Source organism: Benincasa hispida, chromosome 11 (assembly GCF_009727055.1).
Source record: "Benincasa hispida cultivar B227 chromosome 11, ASM972705v1, whole genome shotgun sequence".
In the NCBI taxonomy this organism is placed as follows: domain Eukaryota; kingdom Viridiplantae; phylum Streptophyta; class Magnoliopsida; order Cucurbitales; family Cucurbitaceae; genus Benincasa; species Benincasa hispida.
This window is the reverse complement of record NC_052359.1, coordinates 81,056,993-81,069,195: the sequence shown is the minus strand read 5'-3', so window position 1 is coordinate 81,069,195 and position 12,203 is coordinate 81,056,993. Positions and strand designations below refer to the sequence as shown.

The following is a 12,203-nucleotide window of genomic DNA, read 5'->3' as shown; positions in this document are numbered from 1 at the left end:
CAAATTTCAGAAAAATTAAAAAAATTAGAGATGAAAGAGGTACTTATAGACTTAATTTTTAAAATCTAAAATTTCAAAAATCAAATGGTTAGATGATTTTGTAAGTTGAAATTAAGTAAAAAAAAAAAAAAAAAATTGATTGTTTAGGGTACTTAATTTAGTTTTAGTTGGTTTATGTATTTCAAATGGTGAGTTGGTACAAATTTAGTTAAACTTCTTAAATTCCTCTTTATACTATACACTAATTGTAACAAATTATTAATAAATAAATTAAATGGTTGTATTAAAATAAAGAAAAATAAACCAACTTCTTTACAAATATAATAAAACATCAGTGTCTATTAGTGACAGATTGCGATAGACAATGATATTTTGTTATACTTGAAAATATTTTTCATCAGTTTTACTATTTAAAATAATTACCCTATAATACTGACGTAACTATTTTAAAGTTCAAAAGTATTTTTAAAACGAGAGGTTAACAATAAGTGTATTTTTTTAAAAACTTTTTTTAAAATGTAAGAATACTATTGAAATTTTTAAAAGGCTAGAGGTACTTTTGAAACAAAGTACAAAGTTATTTAACTAATTTTTTATTCAACTCTCAATCTTCCGTACGTAATCAAAACCGAGTGCTTGTAACATTTGGCACTTTTTGAAATTGAAATTGATCACATCCAATTAATATTAAATATCAATTGAACATTTGGTCCCATGTTTTTTTTCTGTTTCCACACATGTTTTTGGTGACAAATTTGGCCCGCATGTTCAATGCTTAAGTTATCCAAGTCAACAAAAAGCATCCAACAATCTTAAATGACTCGTCTTAATATTCAGAACATATGTTTTTCCCACTATTTAAGGAAGACGAAACTCAAACACTTTGCTCATCTCACTCCCTACCTAAAAATATTTCTTTCTTTGGCAATTTGAGTTGAGTTTTGTTGGAAGCCTGTGTTTTTTTTTTTTTCTTCTTTTTGTAACACAAAAATGAAGGTGAAGATGTTCATAGATTCATTTTTGAGGGTACCTCTCTTGGTTGGAGAAAAGTTTGAGAGTGAAATATCGACTTTGGAGAAAGTTGAATCAAATAATATTCAAAATTCTTGCAATTCCCAAAACACATCCTTTTTACAAACATCTTTCAACCTCCTCAATACTCTATCAGGTTCTACTCGCAAAACATAATTGATATGATTTATCTTTCTTTTATTTAATTATTTATTTATGTATTATATGATGATACTTGACAACATTGTTAGAATATATATTTTTTTCCCAAGAATTTGTTTAAAAAGATATGGCTGCTTTTTGTTGTTTGATTTTGTGTGGTTCAGACATCACATGTTATCCAAAACTAAGTGTAAAGCTTTTGGATAACATGAATCAGGTCGGGGTGTTGAATGCTTAATATTTGTGTTGATTTGTTATACATTATGCTAATGATTACATGGTTGTATCTATGTTGCAGGAGTTGGAATTCTATCCGTTCCCTACGCCCTCGCGTCGGGCGGATGGCTAAGCCTAATACTCCTATTTGTCATCGCCCTGGCGACGTTCTACACCGGGCTGCTAATCCAACGATGCATGGATGCAAAATCTGATATAAGAACCTATCCAGAGGTTGGAGAGCTTGCATTTGGAAACAATGGGAAGATAATAGTATCAGTTTTCATGTATGTGGAGCTGTACTTGGTTGCCACAGGATTTCTAATTCTTGAAGGCGATAACTTGAACAACATGTTCCCCAACATCGGGTTCGAACTGCTTGGCTTTAGAGTCGCGGGCCAAGCATTCTTTGTTTTGGTCGTTGCCCTCATTATCTTGCCGTCAGTTTGGCTTGACAACATGAGTCTTCTCTCTTTCGTGTCGGCGAGCGGGGTTCTCGCGTCGGTTGCCATCATCGGGTCCGTTTTCTGGTGTGGTGCCTTTGATGGAATTGGATTCCAACACAAAGGAACAACTCTCATAAACTGGAAAGGGATTCCAAATTCCATCAGCTTATTTGCGTTTTGTTACTGTGCACATCCGGTTTTCCCAACCTTGTACAGTTCCATGAACAACAAACGACAATTCTCCAATGTAAGTGAAAACCAAATTCCCCTCACCTATATTTCTTTTTATGTTTCTATTTCATCTTAATGATTTTCATTTTTTTTTTAAAAAAAAACCTTTCATTAAATCACTAACCGTTGATAATTTCAAAATGGTAATACTTCTGAAGATGTCAATAGTTAGAATATATACTACCCTCTTGCATCCAATTTGATAATCATTTAACTTTTTTTATTTTTGAACATTAATTAACTTATAAACATTACTTTTTCATTTCTAAATTTTCAAATGCTTTTAAAAATTGAAGTCAAGGTAAAAAAAAAATATGATTTTTTAAAAACTTGGATTTTATGTTTCATTAGAAAAAAAATGGAAATCATTATAAATAAATGATAAGAATACAAGCACAACTATCAAAAACAAAAAATCAAATAGAACATTAATTATCAATGCATATTATCACGTGAAAAATAGTTGATTTTATCTCCAACTACATCCATGTTTGTGTAATCCACACATTTATCTTGCCACATAGCAAATTTCTTTTTTAAAAAACGTTAAATTATTTTTTATTACATAATTAAAAAAGATGCATATAAATGAGTGCGACTACAACGTTTTATCACACATGTTTACAACTCAACAAGTAGTATTTTAACATTCCATAATCAATTTTCTTGATTAATTATAACATCAGTTTGTGTATTAATTTTAACATTAGGTGATGAAAGAATTCAGTACATAAGAGATAAAAAATTGATAAAAAGGATTCGAACACATTAGGGACTAGAACATACATATTTGAGCTCTTTCTTCAAGTTTTTGGTGACCAATTTGGGTGTTTTCTACTCGTGCAGGTTCTAATTTTCTGCTTCATCGTTTGCACATTATGTTATGCCTCCATGGCTGTAATGGGATACGCAATGTTTGGCTCAGACATTCAATCACAAATAACCTTAAATCTTCCAACAGGAAAACTCAGCTCATTGGTTGCAATCTACACAACATTAGTAAACCCCATTTGTAAATATGCATTAATGACTCTTCCAATTGTCACTGCCATTAAGAATCGTTTTCCACTGAACTACAACACAAAGCCCTTGACTATGTTAATTAGTACCAGCGTGTTAGTCAGCAATGTCATTGTAGCTCTGGCAATTCCCTTTTTCGGGTCTTTGATGTCGCTCGTCGGAGCATTTCTAAGTGTTACCGCTTCGATTATACTTCCGTGTGTGTGTTACTTGAAGATTTCGGAAAGTTACAAGAGGCCGTTCGGATTCGAGACAGTGATAATAGGTAGTATCATATTAATAGGTGTTGTTGTGGCCGTAGTTGGCACATATGTAGCTCTTGTAGATATTGTAGGACAGATATAATCAATTTATTCTTCATGTAGTAGTATTTTGATTTTACGGGAGTAGTTGATGTATCTTTTAAAGATTGTCTCTCCATATTTTTAATGTAGGATCTTCAAATAATAATGGAAAAACATTCACTATCAAAGAAATCTTTAAAAGTATAACTTTTGATGCATTAGTTATCTCAAAAGATTTGGTATCAATGAAGAAGTTGAGACGTCGTCTTATGTCTTAAAAGATATAAAAGATATAATATGGATCCCAATTTTTTAAAGAGATAATATTCCAAGATTCTTTGTATTAATTGATTGTAAATTTTTTAGAATTTAAAGTGAATTGAAGAAAGTAATCTGCTTTGGTAATCCATTTTGTTTCTCTAAAAGAAAAAAATCCTCACCGACAATACTTAGAGCTTATCTCTACATCTTATTCAAAAAAATACGTAAATTAATATCAGTAGGTGTATGCACCAACATATCTCAATCAAGTTAGTATATACCTAGTACCTTCATCATATCCCAACCCCATTTTATAGATAGAATCTGTCATTACAAAGAAGCTGTTGGATAGAACAAATGTATAAGGAAGCTGCAAGATTGAGAGATATCGAAGTAGGATAAGAACTGATAAAAGCTTTGACCAGCTACCAGATAAAGAGCAAATGTTCTAAATTAGTTGTTCAATATTGCAACCTCTAGTTTTTTGAATGCATGAGAACCCACATTTCCCTTTTCTTTTACACACAATAATTTGAATATAATCACTCCCTTGTGCTTGATTTATTTAATTTGCTTACGCGAGTTTAGCCTCGTTGGTAGACAAGATTAGTGAAGACCCCCAACTTATTATCATAGCCATTGGCCAATCCCACAATGTTTTCGTTCTTTATGACAATAGGGACATTATGTGCATCATTTGCTCCTAAAACAATCCTCCTGTTCAAGTTGTTAGTAATCAAGGTCATTCATGACACACATCATTTGTCTGTGCTTGAACAGTTGACTTATAAAGTGTGTGTGCAAATTGTCTTATGACTCTTGTTTGTAGTTAGACACTTTCACCACAAAGTGTTTATAATTCTAAAATGATGATATAAGGGACAAGAGAGGTTCCTCTTAGAAAAAAAAGTTAGCTTCCTCTGCTTTTGATGGTGGGCCAACCACCGATGCCGACAGAGACGAGGTGTCCCTCCAACTAGCTCACAGAGTCAATAGTAGGTCCTGTGGTTCTTCGACATTTTATTTTGACATTAAAAAGTTGCAAAAATTCTTTTATGAAAGTGTTTCTTTAAAAAGAAGAACAAATTGGCTGGCTTTGTCTTCGACCATAACAACAACAAAGGAAATAAGGGGCTTTTTAAGAGACTGTCGGTTGTGAAAGAAAGAAAACAAGGCTCCAATAATCTAAATAAAGTTTTGGTTATTAGAATAGAAAGTAGAATTTTTATGTTGGAAAATTTAGAACTTGTGTTGGCACGAGTATGAAACCTCTCCCTCAAGCACCCTTTACCACTTCTTCATGGAAAGTATTTGTTTACTTTCATGTTTATAATTTTGAACAGTTACAAATATAGCAATCAGATCCAAAGTATTTATAGATATAGCAAAATCTAGATTTTGATTTCGAAATCTATCAATGATAGATCATATTACTAGTATAGGTCTATTAGTTATTAGAAATTAAACTAGATACATAATGGATAATATATTTCTAGATACATTTCCAAATATAAAAATTTTTAATTTCTAGATACATGTAATTGTTTAGGAAACATCTCTTGAGTACTATACATCATTTCCCTCATTTGTAATCAAGGAAATCAAATCAATGGAAGCAAATTGAAGCTATTGAGTTTCAAGATAACAATATTCTTCTTTTGTGTGTTCGTGAGTTTTGTAAGAGAACAAATTTCTTCTTTTCAAAGTTTGTGAGATGTAGAGTGAATCTTAGAATAGGCTCATCAACGCTTCCAACAAAGTGGTATCAGAGTGTAAGGTTGAAAGATGTCATCCAACATGTTGCAGCATCAACTTCCTTGTTTTGATGGAAAAACTATAGTTGGTGGAATCAACAAATGAAGGTTCTTTATGGATCTCAAGATCTTTGAGATATTATTGGTAGAGGATATTTGGAGCCAGAAAGTTAAAATGGTCTTTCACAACAGCAACTCGGTGATTTGAGAGATGCAAAAAAAAAAAAAGATAAAAAGGCATTATTTTTTTTATCTACAAGCTGTATATGAAAATATTTTTTAAAGAATATCAGGAGTCTCGACTGCTAAAATAACATGGAATGCATTGTAGAATTTGTACGAAGGAGAAGAAAAAATAAAATTAGTACGATTGCGAACATTTCGAGCTCGATTTGGTACCATATGAATGAAAGATGCTAAAACTATTGAAGAATTTTTCAACCGTGTCCTCTTAATTATTAATCAATTAAGATCAAATGGAGAAACAATTGAAGATCAAAGAGTAGATGAAAAGATCTTTAAAAGCATGACTAGAAGAATGGAGCAAAAAAAATCATTGATGTGTATTATGTTTCAAGGCTCAAATACAATCTTTTAAGTGTTTGGCAGTTTATGCTAAAAGGACATGATGTTATCTTTACAGATAGCATATGTGAGATCAGAACAAAGAATGGAGGTCTCATGACAAAGGTACACATGACTACAACAAAATGTCTCCAATCAAAATGTACTATGAGAAGCTTGTTTGTTTTGAGACTTTAGTAAAAGACATTCATGGCTTTGGCATTGTCGGTATGGGCACTTGAGTTTTGACATTTTATCTCACATGTGTCCCATCAGAACTCTAGAGCTTGTCCATATAAACTTATGTGGACCCATGAGAACTATTATACATGGATGTAATCGTTATTTTCTCATATTTATTGATGATTATAGTAGGAAAATATGAATTTATCTACTAAAAGAAAAGAGCTCTACTTTTAAATGTTTCAAGACATTCAGAGCAATAGTTGAAAATGAAAGTAACATGAGATTGAAACATTGTGTTTGGATCGTGGAGTAGAATATATTATTTTTGTATATTTCCTGAAGGAAAATGGAATTAAGCATCAGAAGACTATTCAAAGAAATCCTCAACAAAATGGAGTTGCAGAGAGAAATAACAAAATAATAATGGAGCTTGCAAGAACTATGTTGAAGGCCAAGAAACTTCCATATCAATTTCTAGGAGATGCAGTAACTTGTGTTATTTATCTCTTAAATCGAGTTTCAACTAAAAGTGTGCAAGGTATTACTCCTCAAGAAGCTTGGAGTGAATTAAAGCCACCAGTTAGTCACTTTAGAGTATTTGCGTGCATTGCTTACTCTCATATTTCAGATGAGAAAAGAGATAACCTAGATGATAAACTAGAAAAGTCCATTTTTGTTAGGTACAGTGAGAACTCAAGGCTTTACAAATTATACAACCTTGTGAGTAAGAAAATTATTTTTAGTCGAGATGTCAAGTTTAATGAATCAAAATTGTGGAAATGGGATGTAACAAATGAACATCAGAATCCATTACTTGTTGACATGGATGGCAAAGAAGATGCTCGAGACTTAGAGCTTGAAGATACTTTGCTAGTGGCTTCATCTTCATCTTCACACTCCACGAGTGACGAAGAAACTACTCCAAGGAAGACAAGAAGTATTCATGATATCTATAATACTTCAAGAAGAATGCTAGACGATGAACATGTTGGTTTTGCTTTATTTGCATGTGTTGACCTATATATTTTGAGGAGGCAATTCAAGATGAAAAATGAAAAGATGCAATGGATCAAAAGATTGATGCAATCAGAAGAAATGAGACATGGGAGTTAGTCAAACTACCAGCAAATTGAAAACCTCTTAGAGTCAAATGGATCTATAGAACAAAGTTGAAGCAAAATGAAGATGTCGAGAAATACAAGGCAAGACTCATCGTGAAAGGGTACAAGCAAAAGTATGGTGCAGATTATGTAGAAGTTTTTGCATCTATGACTCCTTGGAGATTGTTCAATTGCTTCTAGCCCTTGCAGCACAAAATAATTGGAAAGTACATCAAATGGATGTCAAGTCAGTTTTTCTAAATGAGTATTTAGAGGACGAAATATATATTAAGCAACCCCCTGGTTATGTCAAGATTGGAGAAGAAAATAAAGTGTGTCGATTGAAGAAAACATTGTACAGGCTAAAGCAAGCACCAAGAGCCTAGTAGAGTCATATCGGCATTTTTTTTTTTAAAGATGGTTTCAAAAGATGTCCATACGAATATGCTCTATACACTAAAGAAGATAAAAATGGTAATTTCTTGAACATGTGTCTATATGTTAATGATTTAATCTTTACGGGAAATTCAAACATGATGATTGAAGAGTTTAAAGAAAGCATGAAGAAAGAATTTGAGATGACTAATATGGATTTGCTTCATTATTTTCTTGTTTTCTTGGTGTTGAAGTTAAGCAAGGTGATGATGGGAAAGTTCAAAATGGAGAATGTTCAACCTGTAGTACTCTTATGGAACTAGGCTTAAAACTAAGCAAGCATGATGATAGCAAAGCTTTTGATATCACCGTCTATAGAAGTTTTGTTGGGAGTGTATTTAACTACAACTAGACCTGATCTTATGTTCTCAATCAGTTTATTGAGCAAATTTATGGCATCACCGAAAAGAAGTCATTGGAAAATTGAAATGAGAGTTCATAGATATGTTCTTGGAACTATTGATCATGGAATTCACTATAAGAAGAACATGGATGGTGATTCTCTATAATGTTCTTGTTGGCTACAGTGATAGTGATTGGGGAGGAAATATTGATGGTTACAAAAGTACTTTTGGATATGTATTCAATATTGGTTCTAGAGCAATTTCATAGGCATAAAAAAAGCAGGATGTTGTAGCATTATCAACAATGGAAGCTGGATAGATTTCTTTGTCTACAACCAGTTGTCAAGCACTTTGGCTAAGAAAGGTACTACATGAATTAAGGAGTCCTCAAGAGAAAGAGACTATGTTATATGACAATAAACCATTTATTTATTTTCAGAGAATCCGATCTTTCATGGAAGAAGTAAACATATAAAGATCAAGTATCATGTCATTAGAGATCTTATCAAAGATGGAGAAGTATGCATCAAGTATTGCAAGACACAAGATCAAGTTGCAAGACATATTCACCAAAGCATTAAAGAAAGGCTTGATTTAGGACATGAAAAAAAAGCTCAAAGTTATGGAAGTCTAGCTTAAGGAGGGATGTTAGAAATTAAGCTAGATACATAATGGATAATACATTTCTAGATACATTTCCAAATACATGAATTTTTAATTTCTAGATCCATATAATTGTTCAAGTACATGAATGATATGCATACATGTCTTCATTTATTTTGTCTTTTAGGAAACATCTCTTGAGTACTATATAAAAGGATCATCTCCCTCATTTGTAATCAAGGAAATCATATCAATGGAAGCAAATTGAAGTTATTGAGTTTAAAGAGAACAATATTCTTCTCTTGTGTATTCTTGAGGTTTGTAAGAGAGCAAGTTTCTTCTCTTCAAAGTTTGTGAGATTTAGAGAGAATCTTAGAGTGGGCTCGTCAACGCTTCCAACATTAGTGATAGACCATATCACTGGTAGAAACCTATCAACAATAGAGTTTATCACAAATAAATTTTGTTATATTTAAAATTGTTTAAAAATGTTACTACATACTTAATTATTGCCACAATGCAACTACCTAAAATTTTTTATTCTTGCTTTTTTGGGTTTAATTGCTTGTGAACAATGATTAAGCGAAGCTTGGAAGGTGTGATAACTTTTGGTTTCAAGAGTTGTTTAGTCCAAATAAAGCTTAATTCTTGAACCTTTTAACGTCTTTTTATACCAATTTGTGATCGATCTATTCCACATCCTACCATGATGAGAAATTAAACCAGAATAAGGTAAGAACTAAAAATCTATTCCACATCCTACAAACATGTTTAGCTAAATATGCTCAATTTGTAGTAAAATAATAGATTCTAGAAGGTTTGTATGCTTGTGTATTCTTGTCCAGAAAGCTACTGAAAGCAAAATACATTGCTAGTAGGTTGCAACAGCAAATTGAGTTTGTGAACTTCTGGCATGTCACAAAAGACAAACTTTTCATGCCAACTACTCCCAAGTTTGACTAAAGAGTGAGTTTAGGCAGACTTGCTCTTTCAATTGCAGAAACAACCACACATTCTCACACCTATAAAAGGAGCTTCATACCAGAGCAAGAAAGGCCAAATCCAGAAACCCTAAAAGATCCTTTGAGCAAAAGCTCTTCACATCCCTTGGAATCCAATCAAAACCTCACATTGGTTAGTAAGAGAAAGATCATCATATATAAGTAAGGACAACTATCTCCAAAGGTGATACAAAAAAATTATAAAAAAACCATGAGGATTTATAACTAAAGTGGACAATATCATACCATTGTAAAGATATGTAGAAAACTTTCCCTAACAAACTCAATTCCCCTGAACAAGGATTGAGTTTGACGCGTAGCTTTAGTCTTTGTTGTTTTCTTCCTTCTCCTAAAACTTCAAGTTTACAAGTTATTAAAAGTTCCTATGGACGAAATCATTGCAAAATTAAAAACTAGAAGTTAGAACAATTTATAGGCTAAATCATTGTGTCCGCCAACATAGATGACCAAATGTACATTTTGACCATTAAATAAACAGATACAATCATCAGAAGTTTACCATTTGCATATGCAGGTTCAATCCATCAAGCAAATCGTAAATGCCATCAGAAGCAGCCCAAGCATCAAATCCTGAAAAGAATTTACGCAAAGAGCCACCCAGTTCGATGCAACTCTCCCCAGCCATCTTTTTTATTCCTCTATCTTTCATCGCCCTACGGCAATCTGCTGCCTGCTTCCACATCCCAACTTCAGCAAACTTGTTTGCAACCATCACCACATTCCCGCCCCTCTTTGGCTCGAGCTCAAGCAGCCTCTTCCTTGCCTCCTCTGCAACCTGAGCTCCGCCATCAACGTCGCGACCAGTGCATGCACTCAGCAATGTCCTCCACACAATAGGATCAGGTTCCATAGGCATGCTCATGATGAGCTCATAAGCTTCCTTGACTTGACCTGCACGGCCTAAAACATCCACCATTGACCCATAATGTATCATCATCGGCTTAATCCCATAAACTCTCTCCATAATGTTGAAGTAGTGGTAGCTTTTATCCACCAATCTGGCATGGCTGCAGGCACATAGGACACCAATGAAAGTCACATAGTTAGGGACTACAGAGGAGCTCATCATATGTGTGAAAAGTTCAATGGCTTCATTGGCATATCCATGTTGGGCTAGCCCCAAAATCATTGCACTCCATGTCCATACGCTTCTCTGTTTCAAACAATTAAATACAAGCCTAGCACATCCCACATCGCCAGATTTTGCATACATATCGATAAAGGCAGTGCCCAATTGAACATTCAAAACCATCCCTCTTCCCACCACTTGAGAATGAACCCATCTGCCTAAGCTCAAGTTACCAAGCTCTGCACAAGCTGATAATATAACCACCATTGTAGTCTCATCCGGCTCAAAACCATGTTTTCCCATTTTCAAAAAGAAGTCAATCGCTTCATCAAAGCAAAAATTCTCAACACATGCTGTAATAACCGCATTCCATGAAACTAAAGTTCTTTCAGACATTTCGTCGAACACCTTCCGGGCACCAGACATTCTTTTGCAGGACCCATAGAAATTAATCAGAGTGTTCCGAACATAAACATCTAAATCTAAACCACACTTTATGGCAACAGCATGAAACTGCTTACCTTCTTGGAGAGTTGCGAGCGTCGCACAGGCCTTGAGAAGGAATGGGAAAGTGAGGTTATTGGGTCTGATTCCACGTCTTCGCATTTCCCCAAATACCCAAATGGCCTCTTGTGGAGAATCGCTCGAGGCATATCCCCTGATGATGAGATTCCATGGCAAAGGGGCGGAATGAAAGTGGCAATGGAAGAGGAGAGAGCGTCCATAACTGAGGTTTCTGGAGGGCGATAGTGCAGCGATGCGGAGGAGTTCAGTGGAGAGAAATGGGTCATTTTGGAGGCCAGAGACGAGGATTTGAGCGTGGATTTCAAATAGGTGATTCGTTGAGGAACAGAGGTTGAGAAGGGAAAGGAATTGATGCTTTCTGGAGAGAAAATTGAGATTTGAATTGTAATTGTGGGCGCTGGGAGGGAAAATTTGATGAATGGCAGAGATCCGGAGTCGAACCATCAATGGAACAATGCATATTATTTAATTTTGAGGCTATCTAGGAGTTTATCTCATTGTAATTACTTAGTTTAATGAAGAATCATGAAGTGGTTTCACATGTTAAATGACTAAAAAAATGAGGAATAAAGAACTATGTTAGGTAGATTGTGTAACTATACATATAATATTTACAAATAGATAATATTTCTCCAAATTGATCAATGTTGGAAGCAAAAGTCAATGGTTCTCCAAATTCAAAAGTAAATATTATTTTACTTAGAAGAACAAAATTTACAATTGACAATGCATGGTTCTCTAGTCAATCAAAGATAAATCTATTGAGTTTTAAACATATACGTTGCAATAGTTATCATATTGAGACTAATAATAGGAATAATATAAAGTATCTTTATATCATATTTATTGTCTCACATGAAAAACGTATACTGGAAAAGTTGTCTACTCTATCTTCTGGATTATATTATACTCATATACAAGTAATTGAAACGTATGCAATAATGAATCTGAAGTTCATGAATCCAGATAT

At 33.7% G+C, this 12,203-nt stretch overlaps 2 protein-coding genes across 9 annotated transcripts in view; one reads left to right on the top strand and one right to left on the bottom strand.

The window, feature by feature from the left end:
- The window catches only part of LOC120091243 (amino acid transporter AVT1J-like), a 28,285-nt gene extending 24,711 nt beyond the window's left edge, over positions 1-3,574 (top strand). The window contains exons 1-3 of one of the 2 annotated variants that reach the window (XM_039049182.1): positions 887-1,168; positions 1,472-2,082; positions 2,913-3,574. In XM_039049182.1, coding sequence (XP_038905110.1) covers positions 991-1,168; positions 1,472-2,082; positions 2,913-3,431 — 1,308 coding nt within the window. In that variant the 5' untranslated portion in view covers positions 887-990 and the 3' untranslated portion in view covers positions 3,432-3,574. Of the gene's footprint in view, positions 1-886; positions 1,169-1,471; positions 2,083-2,912 lie in introns of those variants that run through there. The other variant, XM_039049183.1, reaches the window with a different exon arrangement.
- Positions 3,575-8,701: 5,127 nt separating this feature from the next.
- On the bottom strand, positions 8,702-11,787 carry LOC120089953 (pentatricopeptide repeat-containing protein At2g36730). 7 transcript variants are annotated; one of them, XM_039047401.1, is made up of 4 exons: positions 10,139-11,787; positions 9,865-10,001; positions 9,660-9,723; positions 8,889-9,048 (listed from the first exon to the last, which is right to left on the bottom strand). In XM_039047401.1, the coding sequence occupies exons 1-4, from the start codon at positions 11,675-11,677 to the stop codon at positions 9,019-9,021; spliced, it is 1,770 nt and encodes a 589-aa protein (XP_038903329.1). In that variant the 5' UTR covers positions 11,678-11,787; the 3' UTR covers positions 8,889-9,018. The 7 variants fall into 7 exon arrangements, 5 of the variants coding, with proteins under 5 accessions (XP_038903328.1, XP_038903329.1, XP_038903331.1 ...); XM_039047400.1 differs by lacking the exon at positions 9,660-9,723 and having other exon boundaries at positions 8,702-9,048; XR_005485357.1 differs by lacking the exon at positions 9,660-9,723 and having other exon boundaries at positions 8,926-9,048; positions 9,865-9,967; positions 10,139-11,785.
- Positions 11,788-12,203: the final 416 nt, after the last annotated feature.

Coding starts and splice junctions, on each gene's coding strand:
- LOC120089953 (XM_039047400.1), bottom strand. CDS start 11,677: ATGGTTCGACTCCGGATCTCTGCCATTCATCAAATTTTCCCTCCCAGC. Junction 10,002..10,138: donor TGAACCTGCATATGCAAATG/GTAAACTTCTGA, acceptor TTTCGTCCATAG/GAACTTTTAATAACTTGTAA. Junction 9,049..9,864: donor TTCTACATATCTTTACAATG/GTATGATATTGT, acceptor TATTGTTGATAG/GTTTCTACCAGTGATATGGT.